The following is a 25,246-nucleotide window of genomic DNA, read 5'->3' as shown; positions in this document are numbered from 1 at the left end:
AAAAGAAAAACGAAAGTGACAGCTGGAGCCCATGATTTCCTGGAAGAGCAAACCAGTTTCGCAATCAATTCCTGTTAAAAAGCCACCCTACTCTTGCTATCTGTCTTTCTCCAGCCCAGACGCTCACAGCCTCCTGCAGGACCAGGGGGCCTCGGAGAGTCAAGGACAGAGGTTCAGGATCTTCCTCTCCCTCGGGACCCGAGGCCACAAAGGAGAGCTCCGTGGAGAGAAGGTGAGATGGCAGGCAGAAGTTGGGGGAGAAGGGGGCTGCTGCTCTAGTCCCTGAAGGACAAAGCCCCCAAGGGGTTAGCTTTAGGCACCTGACTCAGGAAAAAGAGCTGCTGTCAAAGCAGCGGGGTTCAAATGCCAGCCAGAGCTTGGGGAGAGTCTGAGGATCAATTTCTCCTGTGTTAAACCCGGTAGGTTTCTGTCCCTTACAGCCATTTGAGGGTTAAATCAAAACGTGATAAAGCGTGTGATGTGACTAGCCAAGCTGCATTTGCCCCTCCACTGCTGGGGATCCGAGGGCTTAAGCAGAGGTGATCTGGCACTTAGAAATCAGGTGATTTCGGCCAGGCGCGGTGGCTCACGCCTGTAATCCCAGCACTTTGGGAGGCCGAGGCCGGCGGATCACGAGGTCAGGAGATCGAGACCATCCTGGCTAACACGGTGAAATCCCGTCTCTACTAAAAATACAAAAAATTAGCCAGGCGTGGTGGCGGGCGCCTGTAGTCCCAGCTACTTGGGAGGCTGAGGCAGGAGAACGGCGGAGCTTGCAGTAAGCCGAGATCGCGCCACTGCACTCTAGCCCGGACGACAGAGAGAGAAAAAAAAAAGAAAGCAGGTGATTACATCAGCCACAGTGGTTTCTCTAGAAATTCAGTATAGGAGTGGTTTAGGGGTGTCATTTCACAAGAAAAAGGGTGCTGGGTGAGTTGTCCAGAAACTGCAAAGCCAACCTACAGAGTTTTCTAGATTGTAGGTTTATGGGAAGTTGTTTGGGACGAGGGTGAGGGAGTTTGTGATAAATATTAGGGTGACTAGGCCAGGCGCAGTGGCTCATGCCTGTAATCCCAGCACTTTGGGAGGCTAAGGCAAGTGTCTTGTTTGAGCCCAAGAGTTTGAGACCAGCATGGGCAACATAGTGAGACCCTGTCTCTACAAAAAATCAAAAATTAGCTGGGCGTGATGGTGCACATCTGTAGTCCCAGCTACTGGGTGGGTAGGGGGGTGCTGAGGTGGAAGGATCACTTGAACCCAGAAAGTCAAGAATGTAGTGAGCAGTAATCGCACCACTGCACTCCAGCCTGGGCAGCAGAGTGAGACCTGTCTCAAAAAAAAAAAAAAAATTGGGATATTATCTTGAAGCTGTGTTTTCAAAGTAAGCAGACTTTTCCTACTTAGATTGTGTATCTGAAGAAGTTGGTTTTGTGGGGGAAGGCAGATAAGGGAAGACTGTCATAAATATCCTATAAGCTTTCAAATGAAAATAATGTCTCACATCCTCTCCCAATAAAACTCTCATCTCACAACCACCGAGAGCAGGTCAGAGGGGAGGGAATGGGATCTGCTCAGACGAGTTTCCTGCTGTTACCTTTCTCCTGCATCCCATAGGACTAATGTAAAAAAAGTGGGAGAGGTACTGGGGGACTGTGGTGAAAAATGGGGTTCCAGACCAGGGTCTCTCACCCCCGGTGCCCTTGTCATGTTTAACCAGGTGATCCCTGGTTGTGGGGGCCGTCCTGTGCATTGTAGGGTGCTTGGCGGCATCCCTGGCGTCTGCCTACTCGTACCCTCTCCAGTTGAGACCATCCAAAATGTCTCCAGATATTAGCAACTGTCCTGGGGAGCAAATGCGCTCTGATTGGGACCAACCACTCCAGACTCAGCGTGGCTGGAATCGTACAGGCTCTCCTGCTTACTGTGTAACACTGGCCTCCCTTTGTCTCAATTTGCACATCTGTAAACTGGGCATAATCATAGCATCGATTTCACAGGGTCACTGTAAAGCAGGTAGATGTATGTCTGGCGAAAGTAAGTCCTTAAAGGTGCCAAGCCCCCCAAACCAAACCGAGCTTCACAAACCAAAGAGGGGAGAACGTTTTTATCTTTGACACATTAATTCTTTTTCATAGACTGCCCCAAAGAAATAACCAAACATGTAGACACACATCTATATAAGGATTTTAACCAAAAATTATAAATATAAAATTTTAAAATAACTGAAAACAACCCAAAGTTTCAACAGTGAGAAAGTTACTGAATGTGTAGTCATACATTCGTATAATGAAATGCGACACGGTTTCTATATATCACCTGGGGAACTACTACGATACAATGTTTTTGTTTCTTGTTTTTTTTTGAGACGGAGTCTTGCTCTGTGGCCCAGGCTGGAGTGCAGTGGCCTGATCTCAGCTCACTGCAAGTTCCGCCTCCCGGGTTCACACCATTCTCCTGCCTCAGCCTCCCGAGTAGCTGGGACTACAGGCGCCCACCACCTTGCCCACCTTGCCCGGCTAGTTTTTTGTATTTTTTAGTACAGACAGGGTTTCACCATGTTAGCCAGGATGGTCTTGATCTCCTGACTTCGTGATCCACCCGTCTCGGCCTCCCAAAGTGCTGGGATTACAGGCTTGAGCCACTGCACCCAGCCCCAACGATACAATGTTAAGTGACAAGAATTCACACAAACTACATGAACAGCATCCATTTAAATTTTTGGTTTGTAAAATAAAATATCACTAGTTTTTATTTCCATGTGGTGAGTGTACAGGCAGATTTTATAATTTATTTCTAAATTTTCAACTGTAAACTTGTATTCATTTAAACAATTAGAAAATGAATGGCTATAAGAATTTGTGAGGCCGGGCGCGGTGGCTCACGCCTGTAATCCCAGCACTTTGGGAGGCCGAGGCGGGTGGATCACGAGGTCAGGGCATCGAGACCATCCTGGCTAACATGGTGAAACCCCGTCTCTACTAAAAATACAAAAAACTAGCCGGGCGTGGTGGCGGGCGCCTGTAGTCCCAGCTACTCGGAGGCTGAGGCGGGAGAATGGCGTGAACCCGGGAGGTGGAGCTTGCAGTGAGCCGAGATCACGCCACTGCACTCCAGCCTGGGCGACACAGCGAGACTCCGCCTCAAAAAAAAAAAAAAAGGAATTTGTGTCCCAGGCTGGGCATGGTGGTTCACTGTTTCACACCTGTAATCCCAGCACTTTGGGAGGCTGAGGCAGGTGCATCACCTGAGGTCAGGAGTTCAAGACCGGCCTGGCCAACATGGTGAAACCCATCTCTACTAAAAATACAAAAATTAGCCAGACGTGTTACCACATGCCTGTAATCCCAGCTACTCAGAAGGCTGAGGCAGGAGAATTGCTTGAATCTGGGAGGTAGAGGTTGCAATGAGCCAAGATTGTGCCATTGTATGCCAGCCTGGGCAACGAGAGCAAAATTCCGTCTCAAAAAAAAATTAATTAATCAAAAATTTAAAAAATAAAGAATTTGTGTCCCTTCAGAGTATGTGAGGGAGGATTTTTTTTTTTCTAACTTTTTACAAGTGGAAGGGAAGAGGATGAGAGAAGGGAGGATGAGCTGAGCGAGAAGCCGTATCTAGGAAATGGCATTTCTGCCGTAAGCGCTGGACCAAGTACCAAATGTAGGGAAGAGATCCAAAGGAATATATTTGCTTCTCTAGGGCTGCTGTCAGAAAGCACCACAAACTGGGTGGCCTCACACAACAGACATTTAGTGTCTCACGGTTCTGGAGGCTGAAAGTAAAAAATCATAGTGCCGGTAGGGCACACTTCTGCTGCAGGCTCCCAGGAGACCCTCTGTGCCTTTTGCAGCCTCGGTGGCTTCTGACAGCACGACTCTAATCTCTGCCTCTGTCTGCACGCGGCCTTCTTTTCTGTGTCTCTCTCTGTCACCTTCTCTTCTTATAATGACACCAGTGGTGGATTTCGGGGCCACCCTAAATCCAGGATAATTTCACCCGGAGATCCTTCACTAATTTTAACTACAAAGACCCTATTTCCAGATAAGGTCACATTCTAAGGTTCCAAGTAGACATGAATTTGGCAGGGGAGGGGGCACACTATTCAACCCGCCTCATGGGAAAACTGTTTTTTTTAATTGCTTAACATATCACAGACAGCCACGTGGCAAAAAATATTGATACAAAAAGTATGAAGGGACCTAGAGAAAAGCTTCCACTGATTCCTGACCCTTAATCTCATCACTGATTACTGCTATTAAATTTTTTTTTCTTTTTATTTTTTTTTGGAGACAAGGTCTCACTGTTTTACCAACTGGTAAAACGGCTGGTCTCCGACTTCTGGGCTCAAGTGATCCTCCTGCCTCAGTCTTCTGAGTAGCTGGGATTACAGATGCCAACCACCATGCCTGGCTACTTTCCTCCCACTTCAGCCTCTCAAAGTACTGGGATTAAAGGCATAAACTGGCCAGGCTTGGTGGCTCATGCCTATAATTCTAGCACTTTGGGAGGCCGAGGTGAGCAGATCACCTGAGGTCAGGAGTTGGAAACCAGCCTGGCCAACATGGTGAAACCCTGTCTCTACTGAAAATACAAAAATAGCCGTGCGTGGTGGCAGATGCCTGTAATCCTAGCTACTCAGGAGGCTGAGGGCAGGAGAATCACTTGAACTCAGGAGGTGGAGGTTATAGTGAGCTGAGATAGTGCCACTGCACTCTAGCCTGGGTGATAGCACAAGACTCTGTCTCAAAAAGAAAAAAAAAAAGAAAAAGAAAAAAAAGCATAAACCACTGCATCTGGCATAGATGCTTGTCTATACAGTCACATTTATCTTTTATGTGTACAAATGGACCCTACCTTTGAATTTACCAATGCATATAGGAGATCCTTCCACATCTGTTCACATGAATTTGCCTCCTTTGCTTTAATGTCTGCATAGGATATCATTGTTTGATAGGCCATAGTTTTTTTAATCAGTCCACTTTAAGTGGAAATTTAGGTGTTTTTTTGTTTTGTTTTGTTTTTTTGTTTTTTACTATTAATGATGTTACAATACTTTTTTTATTTGCCTGCCGCTTAAAAAAATTTCTATTTTGAAATAATCATAGATTTACATGCAGTTATAATAAATAATACAGAGAGATCCCATAGACCCATTACTGAGTTTTCCCAAGTTTAATTTCCTGCCATTTTCTCACATGTGGATGTGTGTGACTACCACTAATCAAGACACAGAACAGCTCCATCCCAAGGATTCCTCTTACAGCCACAGACACTTCCCTTGCCTTTGTGATTTTGCCCAACCTTTTAGTTTCAACTTTTTTCAAGTCACTGTTTCAGTTGTATCTCCTGTAAGAAACATACAAAGTAGTTGGGGTTTGCTTTCTGAGCCAATCTGAGGGTCCTTTCCTTGTAAGACACTATTTTTATCCTATTTATAATTATGAAAAATGCAGAAACTAGTTGCTCCTGAACATTTATTGAGCTAGGCATTTTACTAGCTATTTTACTTATCTATAAGTTATATCTTATTATATCAAACTATTTCTCTTTTCTGAGAGGGGAAACGTACAGTGGTGTCTTGAATGTCTTGAAACCCCAGAACAGGTAAGTGATAGAAAGGGGCTTTGAATCCATACTAATGAGAAGGCCTTCTTTCTCCTCTAGAAAGGTAGTACAGCGTCTCTTCCCAGCCAGAACACCTGTCATTCTGAATATGAGTAGGATCAGAAACACGCTACCTCCAGCCTGCCAAGGTATGTTTCCTTCCATTCCAGCCATTGTCACTGGCAGGTAAAGCAGAATCTTCGTAAGATAAAGATGGAAAGCAAGATTCAGAATGTTGAAAACTACAGGGAGACACAAAGGCTGTCAATCATATTCAAATGTTTCACCCTGGATTCCAAAATGCCATTCTCTGTTAGTTCTCTGTATGCTTCATCAGCTGCTCCTGTGTTCCATCTCTTGTTCTTCGTCCTCTCCCTCCTCAGCTCCCACTATTGGAGTGCTCAGGGCCCAGTTCTTGGACTGCACTCTGTCTCTACTATTACTCTTATCCTGGGGTTCTCCCCCAAGTCATGATTTCAACTACTTTCTGCACTGATGGCTCCCAAATTTGATCTCCAGCCAGAAACAGACTCAACATCACTTGGCTGTCTAACAGGTTTCTCAAACTTAACCCATTCCACACTGAACTCTATCACACCCCATGACAAACACATATCCTACCAAAAAACCTTCATCCCCTTCCCATCTCAGTAAATGGGATCTTCATTGTAACAGTTGTTCAAGGCCCAAAACATGATGTTATCCTTGACTCTACTCTCTCACCTCCCACATGCGCTGGTGAAACCTGTGGATTTCTGCAAATCTAACTGCTGCCATCACCCCTACCAACATAGAGCTCCTAAAATCCTTGTAGATAGAAGGACTGGGGGACTCTTTTATTCTGTCTTAGTCTGTTTTGTGCTGCTATAACAGAATACCACAAACTGGGGAATTTATAAAGAAAAGAAATTTATTTCTCACAGGTTCTGGAGGCTGGGAAGTTCAATATCAGGGTGCTAGCATCTGGCAAGGACCTTCTTGCTGTGTTATCCCATGGCAGAAGGCAGAAGGCAGAAGGGCAAGAGGGTGTGTGCGAGAGAGGCGAAGGAAGGAGGCTGAACTCTACTACTACCCTCAATACTCACACCAATTTACTTCTTCTGGTCACCAAAATGTGTGAGTTTTTTCCCCCACACCAAGCAATTCTCCACTTCTTGATGAGAACAAACTTGGCATCCTACAGTTTAACTCAATTGAGACACTATCTCCTTGGAGATACCATTAGATCCCATAGGTTAAGGGCTCAGTTCCATAAGACTGCCCCCACTTCAGACACCAGTTGTAAGTGGTGGGTCCCCAGGTTACCCACAACTTTTGTCCAACGTGGTGACACATGGAAGATTTCCACACCCCCTTCCTCAGTTTCAATAATTTGCTAGAACAGCTTGCAAAACTCAGGGAAACATTTATTTACAATGACCAGTTTATTATAAAGGATCCAACTCAAGAATGGCCAGATGGAATTGATGCACAGGGCAAGATATAGGGGAAGAGACATGGAGTTCCCATGCCGTCTCTGGGCACACCACCCTCCAGGTATCTCCATGTGTTCACCAACCCAGAAGCTCTTTGAACCCTGTCCTTTTGAGTTTTATGGAGGCTTCCTCACACAGGCATGACTGATTAAAGAAACTATGGGCCATTGGTGGTTAACTCAATCTCCAGTCTCTCTCCTCTCCTGGAACTCAAGAATATTCCAACCCTCAAATCACATGGTTGGTTCCCCAGACGACCAGCGCCCCCATCCTTGGAGGCTTACTAAAGTCACCTCGTTAACATCAACTCAGGTGTGGCTAAAAGGGGCCGGTTATGGTTAAGAAAAAATGCTCTTTTCACCTTTATTGTTTTCATCACCAGGAAATTCCAAGGGTTTTAGGAGCCCTGTGCCAGAAATGGGGATGAGAACCATATACACACACACACACACACACACACACATACACACACATATATGTACACACATATATGTAATTATATATCTATATAATTATACTTATAAATCATAATATCACAACATATTACGTTTTTGGGAATACAAGCCTTGTAAATTACTGCTTTGTTCGGTGAAAATGATCCTTTAATCATTACTGTCCATGTGGTCATAATATTTGTGAGAGAAAAGAATACGCGACTCCGAGATACGCCCCTTTGGCATAGGGATTCTTGAGGTGAAGGCAATTAAGAAGAAGCAGATGCAGGAAGGCTCTCTGTCCTCTCTCTATTTGCCTAAAAGCAAGACCTAAATTTACAAAGGTCTTTCTATCAAGGATCATAAAGGTTAACCACTGAGAACTTTAGACCTTTATGGGCCTGGAGATGGTACCAGAGGAAGCTGCATAACAAATTTTATTGACTAGTCTCTTTCTATTCTTCCTTTCCTATTTATTTGTCTACCCAGAGTTTGGTGGCCCTCAAGATGCCAAGTCTTTTTCTTCATCTTGTCACTTCTCTAAAATTGTATAATTCTTTGTTGAGGGTGGCTATATAAGCAGGGAGTTCTAAGCCACTCCTTTGAGAATTGTTTATTCCCTGGTGTCTCCTACATACACTTAAGAGTACACTTCTGTTTGTTTTTCTCTTATTAATCTGTCTTGGGTTACAAGGGTCCTAGCTGAGAACTTAGAAGGGTAGAGGGAAATTTTTTTTTTCCTCTCATAATATGCATCTAAGAAATCACTCACCCAGGTCAAGATGGAGAACAGGAGATTTCCTTGTACTTCCTCCTCCCAGTCAATAATCGCCCCACCTGAGAGAAAACCATGATTCTGACTTCTACAACCAATTCATTTGCATATTATTGAACTTCATATAAATGGAGTCATTTGTTTAATGTCTTTCACTCAATAATAATGTCTGTGAAGTTATTCCATGTTGTTTGGGTATCAGTAGTTTTAAAAGTTGTTATTGCTATGTAGTATTTAACTATATAAAAATACTATAATTTGTTTGTTTATTCTTCTATTGATTGATGTATTTGGGTTGTTACCAGCCCTTGGCTATGTATGGGAGGAAAAGTAATTTTTTTCTCAACCCTCATAAGTTCTTAGCTGGAACAGACTCCTGTAACCCAAGACAGATTAACAAGAGAAAATCAAGCAGAAGTGTGTTAACATGTCTATTTCATATGGACATGGGAGAGATCTAGGGATTAAATAATTCTCAAAGAGGTAGCTTTGAATTCCAGCTTCAATACACCTCCAACAATGAACGGTAAATTTTTAGAGAAGTAGTAAGACAGTGGAAAAGGGTTTTGAGTCTCCAGGAGGAACAACTTATGGGAAGGCAAGTCAATGTCATCTTTGGTGATCAAACTTTATCCTTCCTGGTAGTGAGGAGATGAGGGACAGCTTTACCTTTGTCAATTTATGTCTTGCTTTTAGGCAAATAGGGGGAGGGTGGAGAACTTTTCTTGTACCCACTTCTTCTCAATTGCCTTTGGCCCAAAATAATTCTTATGCCGAAGTGGCATATTTTGGGGTGGCGTATACTGCTACCCTCCAATAAAGAGGTCAAAATGTATTGAACTGACTATTGCACTGCATGCATTTATTGTATGTAAGCTACACCTCAACATGCAATTTTAAAATAATAGTTTACAAATATTTAGTATGCTATATGGTTGTTATTTTGATACCACATAATCCAAAATCCCTCCACACCTGAATTTCATAAGGTTTCATCATATGTGCAGTAACGTTGTTTTTCTACATTCCTGACCAGAAAATCATTTGACTCCTGGGGACACAGATTTGGTGCCACAGAGGCTGCTGGACAACCAGGCAGAGAAAGAAAGTGAGGCTGGTGTTGATTTGAAAAGGTAACCCAAAAGGCGTAGTCCCCAGGGAGAGGGCTGGTTCTGTTGAAATGCTGCAGGCATCCTCACGATAAGGAATACATGTGCTCTGATAGGATTAGCTGTGAAGTGGGCCTTATCTTCCCACTGGTCTCTATTACGCATGCGAAAATCCATTCCCCTAGGGAAAAAAATACTTCACAGAGCTAAAGTAAATATTTTGGAGAGCAAGTCAAGATTGAGTCAGTCACATGGCATTGGGCAATAAGACTCCAAAGACAGAAGTTGCTCCTCTCTGGAGCCTCATCTCTGTAACTCTCTTGAAGACAGGAACTCCATTTCTTCAGCTCATATACCACCAAGGAAGGAAGCCATTTGATGTTAACAAATTGATGAATTTAAGCCCAGTTATCAGTAAATCAGCCTCCTGCACAACGTGTGCAAGTAACAAATATTTGCTGAGTGAATTAGGTGAATTATGTGTAGTATCTCATGGAACTGGACTGAAATGTTATCCAGTGCCAGTAGACATCACCAGCTGATACAGGATGTACTGGAGCAGAGATGTTCACATGTGAGATGGTTGGTTTAATTAAGAAACACATGAAGTCAAGCTTCTGTTAGTTATCAGCCGTGCGAAAACCAAAACTTTACAGTTAATTTACAGTGGCGTTGTTGATCTTTGCAACTACGTATCTATTTGCTGTTTCTTTTTGTCTAGCATACCTTGAGGAAACACAGAGATCAGGGTGGGCTAAACTATGGCATCTTTTATGTCTGGGGTTCTTCATCAGGGCCACCCCGGTTGCCTTCATCCCACCCCTTCCCATTGCAAGCCCTGGTGATCTTCTGCTCTGTTAACTGATTTACATCTGTGGATTAATGGATAATTGGGCCTAAGTTTATTAATTCATTAATACTTAAAACATATGCTCGATGGTATATTTAGTTTCTAATCTTTCCCACTGAGGAATTCTGTGCATGTGTGTGTGGAAAGAGAGATTTAAAGATAAATACATTTATGGACATACATATACTTCAATGAGGAGGCCGTGACATCAACTGACAGGTGAGAGGAAGGGCAGAAAGCACCAAGTTTAGGAACTCAAAGCCCACCCAACGCTCCATCTTTACCTTGCATGTTCCTTTGGGAGTGTCCTCTTTTCTCTCTGGGCTTGAGGCCCCTCACTGAATCATAAAGGAGATGGCCCAGATCCTCTCCAGGGTTCGCTCCAGCTCTGATGTTCTCCTTTGGGCCAGGGCATCTGTTATCACCAGGCCTCCATGGCTCACCCTGAAAGAAATGCACAAATGGCATCTTGCATGAGAAAATGTCCCAAGCAATAGGCTTTGCTCTTACCCTGATGCAGCTCTCTCTTGAAGGTCAAAGCCAACTGACCTGGCAAAGATCCCTACATACTTCGTCCTGTGAAATGTTGGAGGAAGAGGGGCCTGGGTCTCTTTGTCCAAACTTCTTCCATGAAGGACCAATCCCATGTGCTTGAAGGGTCAAGTAAAGCTGACCAAGAGCAAGGAGAGCATTCAGGACATGAATAATAATGTATCTCAACTCTCAATGTGCAACTCCTGATAGAAGCAGAGGCACACCCCACGTAGCCAGATTCAGGGTCATCAGAGCGGAGGATGTATGACTCAATATGGCCCCCTCCACCCTCCTACTCACTTGTACACATCTGGGACTCTCATCCCCTGCCCACCACCTTGTTTTCTCTTTCTCCTACTTTTCCCAGGTCTCTCCTGCCATTGTTCCCAAGTTCCTTATCTTGAGTGGGGTTTTAACATTTCCCCACTGCCCCTCCTCTGCAGCAGTGCTGTGCTTTCTCTGAACAAGGCTGAAGACATACCTCAGGACTTAATCTTCCTTCCCCATTCTTTGGCCAAGGCTGGGTTGACTCACATTCGTCCTTCCACATGCCCCTCTTACATGTTTCTTTTCTCCACGGAACCAGTAGTTTTCAGCGAAGGTTGAACTACTCTACAATGCTCTGGGACTTTTCAGGGGATTTTGTAGGGAGGTACAGGGAGGATTCGAAGTTGAGAGTGGCAAGAATATCCAAGAGCCACAAGTAGTTTCCCGTCTGGGAAGCTGAAGCAAAATCTTTATTTCATTTCTCCTCAGGGATGAGGAAGATGTTCCTCTGTGTGAAGATGTGGAGCTACAAGACAGAGATCTGTCCCCCGAAGAAAAAATATTTTTGAAAGAATTTCCCAGATTGAAAAAAGATCTAAAAGGGAACATTAACAAGCTCCGTGCCCTTGCAGAGGATGTTGACAAAACCCATAAGAAATTCACCAAGGCTAACATAGTGGTCAACTCTACTGCTGTCATCAGTGAAGCGATGAGCCTCCTGGGTTTCGCCTTTGCCCCAGTAACAGGAGGAGTAAGCCTACTGCTCTACACCACTGGTCAAGGTTTGGCAGCAGCAGCTGCGGTCACCAGCATCGTGAGTGGTATGTTGGAAAAATCCGAAAATAAAAAAGCCCAAGCACAGGCTGAAGACATACTGCCCACCCATGACCAAGAGGACAGGGAGGATGAGGAAAACAGGGCAGACTATGTCACAGCTGCTGCAAAGATTTCCTATAGTGGTGTAAACACCTTGGAGTATGCCAAGAAAAACATCCATGTATTTCAGAAACTCAGAGCTGACCCACGCTTGGCCAGTGCTAGCAAGCGTCTTCTGACCACTGGCCAAGTCTCCTCCCAGAGCATCGAGCATATACAAAAGGCCTTTGGGGAAACACTGCCGATGACCAAAAATGCTTGCCTGCGGGGAGGTGTGATGTCCGTCATCTCCCTTGGCTTTGACTGGGCCACTCTCTCAAAGGAATGGAAGCACCTGAAGGAAGGAGCAAGGACAAAGTTTGCGGAAGAGTTGAGAGCCGAGGCCTCGGAGCTGGAGAGGAAACTCACCTTACTCACCGAGTACTACCAGAGCTTGCAACAGAAAGTAAGGTCAAGGGCCAGAGGGGTGGGGAAGGATTTAACTGGGACCTGTGAAACCAAGGCTTACTGGAAGGGGTTAAGGGAGCATGTGTGGGTGTGGATGTGGGTGTGTGTGTCTGTGGGTATGTAAAGTTTACATGAATGTGTCCCGACCTGCAGGACAGTCGAATGGGCCCTGGAAGGGGGAGTGGGAATGGAGGAGACAAGAAAACACAAGAAATGGAGACAAGACAAATAGCCTGATCAAGTCTCGTTTATTGAGTGTAGGGTCATGCCTTATATAGGCTGGCAGGGGAAGATGTTGGGCCAGGGCGGTGACTGGGGGCCGGGTCTTCTCAAATTACAATCGCGCATGCGCCGTGGGTTTGTACTTTTCCCGGGCGCGGGATCGCGCCTGCGCCCTGGGCTGCATATCTTCCTGGGCGGAAAAATGTTTGCGCGCGTGCGGGAAAGGTTGGCGCGCGCGGGAAGGGTTTGTAAATAAAGAACCCGGAAATGTGCCGTCTTGTCTCCGCTTTGCGGAGATCAAGCAACAGAGGTCGGCTAATTCCGGGCCTCATGGCTCCAGACATGAATGTTCCTTAGGACATGGCATACAATGGCCTTGGAGGTCCAAATAATATCAAGTACATCTTGGAGATGAGGGTGCCTGTCCTGGACAGACCTAGGCATGCCTTCTGTTTATCTCTCAATGCTCCTTAAGGCCTATATACTGGGAAAAGGGTCTCCCCTGTTTGTTTGTTTGTTTTGAGACAGGGTCTCTGTTGCCCAGGCTGGAGTGCAGTGGATGATCTCGGCTCACTGCAACCTCTGCCTCCTGAGTGCAAGCAATTCTCCTGCCTCAGCCTCCCAAGTAGCTGGGATTCCAGGCATACACCATCACACTCAGCTGATTTCGGTATTTTTAGTAGAGACAGGGTTTCACCATTTCGGCCAGGCTGGTCTTGAATTCCTGACCTCAAGTGATCCAGCCACCTTGGCCTCCCAAAGTGCTGGGATTACAGGTATGAGCCACCATGCCCAGCCGGATCTTCCCAGTTTTAACAAAGAGGTCACTGAGCCACAGGGAGAGTTAGGAACTAAATTGTCTCCTCCTCCAAATTCATAGGTTGAAGTCCTAAACCAAAATGTGGCTGTATTTAGAGATGGACCCTTTGGGAGGTAATTAGGGTTGAATGAGGCCATAGGGTGAGGTTCTTACCCAATGGAATTGACCTCCTTATAAGAGGAAGAGGAAATACAAGAGGACCTCCCCACCCCTGCTGCACACCTGCACTGAAGGAAGGCTATTTGTAGACACAGCAAGAAGGCAGCCATCTGCAAGGCAGAAGAAGAGAGCCCTCACCAGGAACTGAATGAATCAGCAGCTCAGCCGGGGACTTCTAGCCTCTGGAACTGTGAAACAATAAATTTCTGTGGTGTAAGCAACTCAATCTATAGTAGTTCATTACTAGTTTGTTATAGTAACCGAAGATGACTAAGCCAAGGAGGTTATGTCACTCGCCAAGTGTCTTAGTCTGTTTGTGCTGCTTTAACAAAATACCTTAGACGGAGTAATTTACAAACAACAGAGATGTACCCAGAAACCCACAGTTCTGGAGGCTGGGAAGTCCAAAATCAAGGCACCAGCAGATTCCGTATCTGGTGAAGGTTCACTCTGCTTCACAGATGGCACCGTCTTGCTGTGTCCTCATATGGCAGAAGGGGCAAACAGGCCCCCCGGGTCTCTTTTATAAAGGCACTAATTCCATGCCTAAAGGCAGGGCCCTCATGACTCTATCACCTACCAAAAGGCTCCACTTATTTATACTATTGGAGGTGTAGAAGGAACTTCCTTTCTAGACCTTGAAGGTTTAAGAATTTGAATCTATAAAACAAGCTGACAATAGACAGGTTAACAGGAGAAAAGGCATATACATTTTTTAATGTGGGCCAGATGGTGGAAGCTTAAATAGCACCCCAAGCTACAGGAAGTGGGGCCCCTGATGGGGAGGTAAAGACACAGGCCATGGGAGGGGGTAGGGGCAGGAAGTATATGGTAAGCAAAGTTTGCCTTATTACACTGAGAAAGTGTAATTACACTGATAAAGGTAGATCACCTGAGGTCAGGACTTTGAGACCAGCCTGGCCAACATGGCAATACCTTGTCTCTACTATAAATACAAAAATTAGCCAGATGTAGTGGCAGGGTACTTGTAATCCCATCTATTCGGGAGGCTGAGGCAGGAAAATCGCTTGAACCCAGGCTGTAAAGGTTGCAGTGAGCCAAGATCATGCCACTGCACTCCAGTCTGGGTGACAGAATGAAACTCCTTCTCAAAAAAAAAAAAAAAAGAAAGAAAAGAAAAGAAGAAGAAGAATACAGTCATGTATCTCTTGGTGACAGGGATAGTGTCAGGCCTCTGAGCCCAAACAAGCCATTGCATCCCCTGTGACTTGCACATCCCCTGTGACTTGCACGTATATACGCCCAGATGGCCTGAAGTAACTGAAGAATCACGAAAGAAGTGCAAATGCCCTGCCCCGCCTTAACTGATGACCTTCCACCACAAAAGAAGTGAAAATGACCGGTCCTTGCCTAAAGCGATGACATTATCTTGTGAAATTCCTTTTCCTGGCTCATCCTGGCTCAAAAAGCTCCCCCACTGAGCACCTTGTGACCCCCTACTCCTGCCCGCCAGAGAACAACCCCCCTTTGACTGTAATTTTCCTTTACCTACCCAAATCCTGTAAACCGGCCCCACCCTTATCTCCCTTCGCTGACTCTTTTTGTACTCAGCCCGCCTGCACCCAGGTGATTAAAAAGCTTGGTGGTCTCTTCACATGGATGCGCATGACAGATACATTCTGAGAAATGTGTCGTTAGGCAACTGCATAGTCGTGTGATTATCGCAGAGTGTACTTATACAAACTTAGATAGCATAGCCTACTACACACCTAGGCTATATGGGAGAGCCTATTGCTCGCAGGCTACACACCTGTACAGCATGTGACTACTGAATACTATAGGCAATTGCAGCACAATGGGAAATATTCGTGCATCTAAACATATGTAAACAGAGAAAAATAAAAGTAAAAATATGGCATAAAAGATAAGAATTGGCTCTCCTGTATAGGGCACTTACCACAAATGGAGCTTGCGGGGCTGAGAGTTGCTCCAGATGAGTCAGCGAGTGGTGAGTGAATGTGAAGGCCTAGGACATTACTGTATACTACTGTAGGCTTTATAAACACAGCACACTTAGGGTACACAAAATACATTTTAAAACATTTTCTCGGCCGGGCATGGTGGCTCAAGCCTGTAATCCCAGCACTTTGGGAGGCCGAGACGGGCAGATCACGAGGTCAGGAGATCGAGACCATCCTGGCTAACACAGTGAAACCCCGTCTCTACTAAAAAATACAAAAAACTAGCCGGGCGAGGTGGCGGGCGCCTGTAGTCCCAGCTACTTGGGAGGCTGAGGCAGGAGAATGGCGTAAACCCGGGAGGCGGAGCTTGCAGTGAGCTGAGATCCGGCCACTGCACTCCAGCCCGGGCGACAGAGCGAGACTCCGTCTCAAAAAAAAAAAAAAAAAAAAAAAAAAAAAAAAAAAAAAAAAAAAAAAAAAAAAACATTTTCTTCCTTCGGCATATTAGGCAATAGGAATTTCTCAAGTCCACTATAATCTTATCAAACCCTGGTTGTATATACAGTTGACTGAAACATTGTTATTGAACACATAACTATAGTTGAAAGAATAAGCAAAAAGTCTATCTAGGTGTGGTGTCTTGAGCAACTTTTAATTATTCTCCTGTCCTGCAATATGAGTTAATCTTCTCTGATTGATGTAGATTCCAGGAAGGGGTGTCCAGGACAATTGTCTTCCTTCTGGAGAAACTTCCCTTAATCAAATAAGAGAACTTCAAAGAAAGCCCCTCCCTGTGCTTTGGAAAGGAAGGGAAGTGGGCAGGAGTGGGTCAAAGAGAGACCTTTGTTCTCTTATTTCTGAGGCCCTTCAGTCTCCTGTATTCAAAGAACTCAGCATGCCAAAGCACCCTATTTTAGGGTATCTTTTTCTGAGCCCTAAACACTATCACATTGGGGATGTCAACTGTGAAAGGAAAATATCTTGGGACCCCAGAATCACCAAGGAAAACTCAAGCTTAGGGAAACTGCTTAGGGCAAACCCACCTCCCACTCTGTTCAAAGTTATCCCTCTGCTCACTGAGATAGATACGTATCTGATTGCCTCCTTTGGAAAGGCAAATCAGAAACTCAAAAGAATGCAACCATTTGTGTCTCACTTATCTGTGAACTGGAAGCTCCCTCCCCACTGAACCAATGCTCTTCTTACATATATTGATTAATGTCTTATGTTTCCCTAAAATGTATAAAACCAAGCTATGCCCCGACCATCTTGGTCACATGTCTTCAGGACTTCCTGAGGCTGTGTCACAGGTGTGTCTTCAACCTTGGCAAAATAAACTTTCTAAATTTACTGAGACCTGTCTCAGATTTTCTGGGTTCACAATTTGGAAACCATGAATGGATTCTGAGTGGAGATGCTCCTGACCTTTGACAAATCTATCAGTGCTTGGTACCAGCATGAGCTAACTTTATGGCTCAAACCAATAGGACAATTTGCTGAGGTCTGAGAGGACACCCTCCAGAAAATCCCTGATCTCTTAAAATTTGGTAGAGATCTGAAGTTTATTTTGCTGTGACAACACCTCTTTTGTTGGAGTTTTACTTGCTCCCAACAAGGAAAGCAACTTTTCCTGCTTTCATGATGATGGAAGGCAGGTGATGTTTTTATGGAGTTTGAGCTCTCTTGCAATGGGGAAAATTGGTTTGTTTTTTTCTCCTGCTTCTAGGATGGTACAGGGCAGTCTACAGCCTGAGACCCATCACTAGGTAAGAAACTGTTTTGGGATTCTGTCTTGCAAATTCTTTTTAAACAACTAAAGTTAGTATTTAACAACCAGCTGGTATTAATTTCTGCTTATACTTAGAGCACTCAGAAATTGTATAATCTGTGTGACCATTGTTAGTTTTGCTTAACTGTTTTGTTGTTTGTTTCTGTCTTAGTCAAATCCGAAGGGGAACCCTAAATTATGGGGTCAAGGACTCTGACGTAGTAGGAAAACAGCCAGCTTAAAAAAATTTTTTTTTAATTTTAATTACTATAGGGGCTTTGTTTACATAACAAGGCCACCTTTTTGCTAGCTGGACCAAACTGAAAGAGCAATGGCTGTACCTCTGAAATAGCAATCTTTTGTCCTAGCTGAGATTTGGTAATAAGATTTTTTTTTTTTTTAAGTTTTTAAAGGAGCTCAATGGTTGAAAGTCTGCTTAATTAAAACACTCACATCCAAGATGTGTGTGTTTGTGCATGTTTGTATTTGAAAGGCCTTCATGTTTTTGTTTCTTGTTTGTTTTTCTCTCCTAAGACCTTGTCTTTTTTTGTAGCAAAAAAATATTTTTTTTCCCTTTTACTTCTCAGTTGACTGAATTCTGTTTTCACCGGATTTTTTGACTAAAATAGTTATTGCAACAGAGGCTACTCTTGTAGAATGTAGTTTAATTTTATGTTTAATTTGGCTCAAAGAAAAATAAAAGCATCTTCCTCTAACACCACCAGGCTTTTTCTCTCTGTACATTATGATGTAAATTTTGCTATTTGATTTTCACCTGGGTTGTTTTCTTTAATGTGCAAATTTAAGGCTATTTAGCTGACAACTGCCTAGGGTTGTAAAACAGGTTATCAAGAATCTGAAAGTCAGCCTGGCGCGGTGACTCAAGCCTGTAATCCCAGCACTTTGGGAGGCCGAGACGGGCGGATCACGAGGTCAGGAGATCGAGACCATCCTGGCTAACACGGTGAAACCCCGTCTCTACTCAAAAAAAAACTACAAAAAACTAGCCGAGCGAGGTGGCGGGCGCCTGTGGTCCCAGCTATTTGGGAGGCTGAGGCGGGAGAATGGCGTGAACCCGGGAGGTGGAGCTTGCAGTGAGCTGAGATCCGGCCACGGCACTCCAGCCTGGGAGACAGAGCGAGACTCTGTCTCAAAAAAAAAAAAAAAAAAGAATCTAAAAGTCTAAGATAGGAAAAAGGCGGGGGTGGGGGGGTGGGTGGGCATTATAATATAAAATGTACTTCTACTGGCATGCCTAATACGTCCTTATATGTATGTATGTGTTGTGTACACAATGTTTCAGTACTAAAAATATATAAAAGAGCTCCAATTGGCTTAAAAAAAAAATAAAAGTGCTTAAATTGAAAGAACACATTCCTTAACACATCACAGCCTTGAGCACATCACATCCCCCCAAATGCCTCCACTTCCTGGGCCCGACACAAACACAATCCTCCATATATCTCAAAGAAAAACGACACCTGGAGAATCTCCGATAAGGTTACAACCGTTTGTAAAAGCGCAGGAACCAATAAGAAAGCTGCTAAAAGTATAATTTAAAATGTAAACCAATTGTAATGCCTTGTTCCTCTGTAACCTGACAAGTCCTGTTTACCTCGAGCTATAAAAAGCAAGCGCACGCATTGTTCCGGGCCCTCTTGAATGCTGTAGAACGGAGGGACCAAGTTCGAACTTGCATTAAAGATCCTTGCGACTTGGCTTTGACTCTGGACTCTGGTGGTCTTCTCTGGGGAATAAACGGTCTGGGCATAACAAAATCAGGTACTAAAAAAGAAGAGTAGTCAAATGCTTTTTCAAGTTTATGTAACTTAAGTAAAATCTTTAATAAATAAGCTAGCTTTAAAATTATTGGTAAAGTAATGTTAGAAATGTCTTAAGAATTGTCAGCATACATTTTTGTTTGCGTTATATCAATCAAGTGATTTTATACTTATCCCTGCAAAATACCATAACGTGTCAAAATTTGGCATAGGGGTTACAAAACTGTAATGATCTTTGCTTGTGTAATTTTTAATAAATATGATATTGATATGGTTTAATGAAAATAGCTGCATCTTGAATTTAGTAAGATTACCATAACTTCTAATCCTGTGGCTTGAGGCAGTTTAGTCCACAGACAAGAAGGAGGTTTGTTTTGGGAAAGGACTGTTATTGTCTTTGTTTCAAAGCTAAACTTAGACTAGATTTCTCCAAAAGTTCATTTGGCCTATGCCCAGGAATGAACAAGGGAGAGCTTGGAGGTTAAGAGCAAGGTGGAGTCAGTTAGGTCAAATTGTTTTTCACTGTCTCAGCTGTAATTTTGCAAGGGAAGTTTCATAACTTTAAATCATGACTATCACAATTTTTATAAATAATCTAGGTAAACAATTAAAATAAAATAGGTAAATGTAATGGGATAAAGACAAACTGGATGCAATTTAGAATATAAAGTCATATTAAATTAAATAACAGATAATTTCTTATTTGTGTATTTTCCAATAAATATATCTTGTAGGAAAACACTCTTGCTTAAAAAAAAGTGTGTCCTTTTTTTTAAAACAAAAAAGGTGAACAAGTTTTGTCTAATTCAAAGCTTATTAAAAAATTATGTATAAAACCAGGTAAAAGGAACCAGAAAATAAAAAATGATGTAAATAAAGTTATAAAAATAAAGAATTTTTTCAAGGTTAAAAAGCTTAAAGAGAAATAATTTTATATAAGAAAGAATCTTATATGGTAAATTTATATGGCAAATTTGATTCAGTGTCTGCTGCAGTGGGCAGAAAGCTCTGGCCTCCCTGAACACCTTGCCTTCCCCACCCTGCCATAAGCAATACTTTTCTCCCTTCCCTTTCCTCTCTCTCTCTGTGCAAACTGGTCGAAGGAATGGTAAAAATCACTGTTTATCTCCTATAAAGTTTTGATTAATGGGAAAAAGGATTCATGAGGCTAATCTTAAGCTGTAGTGAATCTGGTGTGCTTTGTGGGTCTTTCTGTATTGTTCTGTCACCAAGAGGGGCACCTTAGGATAAAACGTGGGCTTAGGACACCTGTAAGCCTGTTTTCAGATGGCCCAGCAAACTGGAAAATTATGAACTTTTCTGCGGGACCCTGAAAAAAATTGAATGAGGTTTTCTTCTTGTCCTGTACGTCCTTGGGAACTTGACCTTATAACCATGTGGCTGTGATTTCTTTTTTCACAATGGTGATCTGGATTCAGAGTCCAATTCCTGGCTTAAGGAAGAGTCTTTTATCTTCTGTCTGTCTGTGTATTTATATAGGTTCTGTGTGTGATATTTATATATGAAAGAGCTTTGATTAATTTTGTTTAATAATAAGAGCTTAAATCAAATATTTTCTCAGAAAATTAAAAAGTATAATGCCTTTTATTTAGTTCATGTAACTTAAGTAACCTTTGGGAAATGAAGACAGTTTTAAAGACTATTGGTAAAATAAAAATATTTTCAAAAATGTAAATATTTGGTCTAAATTATGCAGGTCAGATAGTAGGTTTACTAAATGTAGTAAAGTCATAAACTGCTTCTTTGACTTTTAAAAATTGTTCAATTTATTTTGGAGTGTTATATTCTAGATAAGGCCTGGGACATGTGGAGTTAGCCATGCCCCCTAGCTATGCTGGAAATAGTCAGACCCTCTGGTGGCCTAGGCTCCATACCTGGTACATAATTAATATCACTTACTAACCAGGTTTTTCACCAAAAAGAAAAGTTGCTAAGAGTTAACACTGTAACATGTAATTAAGACTACTAAAGAAACAGTTCTACCTGTAAGGTTAGCAAAGTGAAATTTTTTTTTTTGAGACGGAGTCTCGCTTTGTCACCCAGGCTGGAGTACAGTGGCATGATCTCGGGTCACTACAAGCTCTGCCTCCCAGGTTCACGCCATTCTCCTGCCTCAGCCTCCCGAGTAACTGGGACTACAGGCACCCACCACCACGCCTGGCTAATTTTTTGTATTTTTTTAGTAGAGATGGGGTTTCACAATGTTAGCCAGGATGGTCTTGATCTCCTGACCTCATGATCCACCTGCCTCGGCCTCCCAAAGTGCTGGGATTACAGGCTTGAGCCACCACGCCAGCCATGAATTTTCTTTTCTTCTCCTAAAGGGTTAGAGGATTGTTTTAAGTTAGATAGAATAAAGCTGAAGGTTTTTAAGAAAGTTGTGGAAGTTTTATTAAAAAAATTAATTGTAAGAGATTTTGTTTGTGAATATATTGGCTAAAGTTAAAGAGGCGTTATTCAGTTTTTCCATAAATTAAACATTGGAATAAAAGCACAACAGGTTTTTGTTAGAGCAAAATCCTGCTTATGACCTACTCTTTAACAAACATTTGTAAAGGGTTGTAAAAGGTTTATGAGAATCTTACCTTATGGTCAAACATTAAAATTGGGTAGATATGTCTATAAGGTTTTATTAAGAACTGGGTTTGACATCAATAATGCACTAATGCAACAGTGACATTTGGCTTATTTAGTATAAAAGTCATACAGGAAGCATCATCAAATATGAAATGGTGTTTGGCTTTCTTTGGGCTGTATTTGTATAAATGTTACCGGTATGTGTTCCAAAATTATTTTTAAGAAAAACTCCTATAATTATGATATGACTTAGAGTATGTTATTAATAATTATGATTGTTATATAAAATCATTGTATGCCACAGAGGTAACCAAATTTCTTTGTCTATCATGTTTTTGACTGTGGTTGTCCTAACATGTTTCGTCACCCACAAACAATTGTTGTCTTGTTTTAACCCTCTTTAAAAGGTGGTTTATAATCAACTATAAAACTCTAATAGGTGTTCTTGAGTGTAGGATTCTGATAACTTTGGAAATGTGACATCAGAATAGAGAAAAAACTTTCAGAACTCTCATGGAGAGCTGAAATGTTCATAGCTATCAAACAGAACAGAAGTTAACTGCATGGAGTAAACTAATAGAAGTCTGAAGTAATCTTTTGTTTTTTACTTTGCTTAAAATGTTGCTGATCCTTTTTTTTTTTTTTTTTCAGAGACAAGGAAACTTTTCTTTTGAGCTATTTACAGCTTTTAACAATTGAGTAAAGTATACTTCTGTGAACAAAATTTGGAGCATATTTGTTTCTCTCTACATGATTTCTCCAGAATTTGAAAACTAGTTGCAAGTATTCTTAACTTATGGCAGTATAGTTATTTGCATAAGTGCAATTAGAATCTGTTTTCTTTTGTAACAGGGCACAATTGGAAAAACTGGTTATTGCCAGGCACCATGGCTCAAGCCTGTAATCTCAGCACTTTGGGAGGCCAAGACGGGCGGATCACGAGGTCAGGAGATCGAGACCATCCTGGCTAACATGGTGAAACCCCGTCTCTACTAAAAAAACTCCAAAAAAAAAAAAAAGGAAAAACTGGTTATTTTACCAAGGCCTTGACTGGAATATTGTGCTTTCCTTTAAGGAATCAAACTTAACTTGTAAAGCCAATAAAAGTCCCTTGGGAAAACCGGCCTCATATCTTGCGTCCACAGTCCCTGTATAGGGTTTCTGATTGGTGGTAAGTAAAGAATGTCACTTTCTATCAGGCCCAGGGGCCCCAAGTTATCTTGGAACCTCAAGAGGAGAGGAATTTACTCAATTCATAGGTATTTGAGGATACAAACCCATGGCAAGGCTCGGCTCTAATAAAAGTCCTATCTAAAATTCCTTCTATGGAAGAGAGTTCCATCAAAGCCAATTTACAAAGAGCTTATGTAAAAAATCATTATTCTTGAAGCACTTTAGACAAATAATTAGGTCAAGTATGAAAAGGCAAATTGGTGTTGCCATAATTTGTCTTTAGTAAAAATGGGAAACTGGAGAGAGAAATATTATGTTTCAAAAACTATGGTACACTTGTTATTCAATTCTAGTCTCATCAGTTGTTTTTAAGTTTGTTTCTGCAATTTAGGCTAACCCTGCTTATTCCTGTAAACCAACCATTCCTGACTGCAGCTTAAAAGAAACAAGACAGATGGGTAATGTAAAAGTGTGAATCAATATTCTAGTTCTGAGCACACTGGACTCAACTATCGACCCCATGTCAGCTTGGCTCCAACAGTTGCCCAGTTCTTGGAAAGCTTTCTAATTTAGTTTACTTGGAATAATTTTACTTATTTTGCTTTACTGTTGTGGAATATATTGCTATTGTACTCTTTCTGTGTAGGAATAAGGATATGCTTGCTCAACGATTTCTTAAATTAAACACTTATTAATCTTCCAGGTATCACCTCTTGTCAAAACTTGGAGTTATGAATGGCCATTACTATACTGATACTTTCTGACTGAGCTCCTCTCTACCCTAAACACAAGAGACTCTCATAGTTAGGCAGGAATATCATCACCCCTATTCAGTCTGAAGAAGTTACAGAAGATGAATCTGAGTCTCTCTGCAACCCTTATGATTAAGGGTTGTCTTATAAAAGGGAGGGAAGAAATGTCAGAGGTGCTTAAACCAGAGCAACTCCATCTGGAACAGGGTCTGGGTAAAATAAGGCTGTGACCTCCTGGGCTGCATTCCCAGAGAGTTAGGCATTCTAAGTCACAGGACGAGACCGGAGGTTGGTACAAGATACAGGTCATAAATACCTTGATGATAAAATAGGTTGCAATAAAGAAACTGGCTAAAACCCACCAAAACCAAGATGGCGATGAGAATGACCTCTGTTCATCCTCACTGCTCCACTCTCATCAGAGCCATGACAGTTTACAGATGCCATGGGAACATCAGCAAGTTACCCTTTATGGTCTAAAAAGGGGAGGCTTGAATAATCCACCCCTTGTTTAGCATATAATTAAGAAATAACCATAAAAATGGGCAACAACCAGCAGCCCTTGGGACTGCTCTGTCTATGGAGTAGCCATTCCTATTTTTTTTTTTTTTTCTGAGATGGAGTCTTGCTCTGTTGCCCAGGCTGGAGTGCAGTGGCACCATCTTGGTTCACTGCAACCTCTGCCTCCCAGGTTCAAGTGATTCTCCTGCCTCAGCCTCCCTAGTAGCTGGGATTATAGGCACGTGCCACCACACCCAGCTGATTTTTGTATTTTTAGTAGAGATGGGGTTTCACCATGTTGGCCAGGCTGTTCTCAAACTCCTGACCTCGTGATCCACCTGCCTCAGCCTCCCAAAGTGCTGGAATTACAGGCATGAGCCACTGCACCTGGCCCATTTTTTTATTCCTTTACTTTCCTAATAAACTTGCTTTCACTTTACTCTGCATACTTGCCCTGAGTCCTTTCTTGTGCAAGATCCAAGAACCTCTCTTGGGGTCTGGATGGGGACCCGTTTCCAATAACACGTTCACTCACCTGCATGCACAGTCAGTCCTCAGTAGACCTCTATTGTTTTATGCCAGCCTCTATAGTAAGAGCCAAAGATAAGACAGGAGGATTCCTGGGAGAAATGTATTTTGTGTTCTCTTTTCCATATCAACTCACCCTCTTGTTGCCTCTCTGTGTTCTCTTCCTCCCCCACCCTGGCAGTAATCCTGGCTGGGATCCTGGGTCTGCACAAAAAAGGGTGTCACTGGAACCTGCTCAACCACATTGCTGCGGGAAGGAGAGAGCCCCTCTGCCTGCCCCCAAGACTCAAATCCTTGAAGCTTCCTCGGGACTTCAGAACCTGTAGGAGTTCTCCTGGCTGCCCAGCTCACCTATCTTAAATTTTTTTTTTTTTTCTATGCTTTAGCTGCTATTTTGAAAGTAGTGCATAGATAAGTTTTGTTTGTTTGTTTGTTTGTTTTGAATCCAGGAAACTAAAACATAGGAAGAAATAATGCACAATTAAGAGTGACAACTGTTGGTATTTTGGCATAGAATTTCCTTCCTGTGTTTTTCTTGCTTTGGGGGTTAAATACTGGCTTTATGTCATTAGAATATTGTCATTAGACTACCTGCTGGGGATCATTTCTCAAGGCTGTATTACAAAATATGCATTATAACATATGTTTCTGCAA

The 25,246-nt window shown here is 42.7% G+C and overlaps 1 protein-coding gene across 5 annotated transcripts; it reads left to right on the top strand.

Moving 5' to 3' along the window:
- APOL6 (apolipoprotein L6) lies at window positions 1-25,246 on the top strand. Of its 5 annotated transcripts, none has more exons than XM_030915663.1 (6): window positions 1-232; window positions 5,666-5,750; window positions 9,322-9,418; window positions 11,535-12,366; window positions 17,218-17,257; window positions 24,774-25,246. In XM_030915663.1, the coding sequence occupies exons 1-5, from the start codon at window positions 32-34 to the stop codon at window positions 17,242-17,244; spliced, it is 1,242 nt and encodes a 413-aa protein (XP_030771523.1). In that variant the 5' UTR covers window positions 1-31; the 3' UTR covers window positions 17,245-17,257; window positions 24,774-25,246. The 5 variants fall into 5 exon arrangements, with proteins under 5 accessions (XP_030771523.1, XP_030771524.1, XP_030771525.1 ...); XM_030915664.1 differs by lacking the exon at window positions 24,774-25,246 and adding an exon at window positions 22,491-22,508; XM_030915665.1 differs by lacking the exon at window positions 17,218-17,257.

Source organism: Rhinopithecus roxellana, chromosome 13 (assembly GCF_007565055.1).
Source record: "Rhinopithecus roxellana isolate Shanxi Qingling chromosome 13, ASM756505v1, whole genome shotgun sequence".
NCBI lineage: Eukaryota > Metazoa > Chordata > Mammalia > Primates > Cercopithecidae > Rhinopithecus > Rhinopithecus roxellana.
The sequence above is the reverse complement of the archived record's forward strand: the minus strand, read 5'-3'. Positions and strand labels throughout refer to the sequence as shown.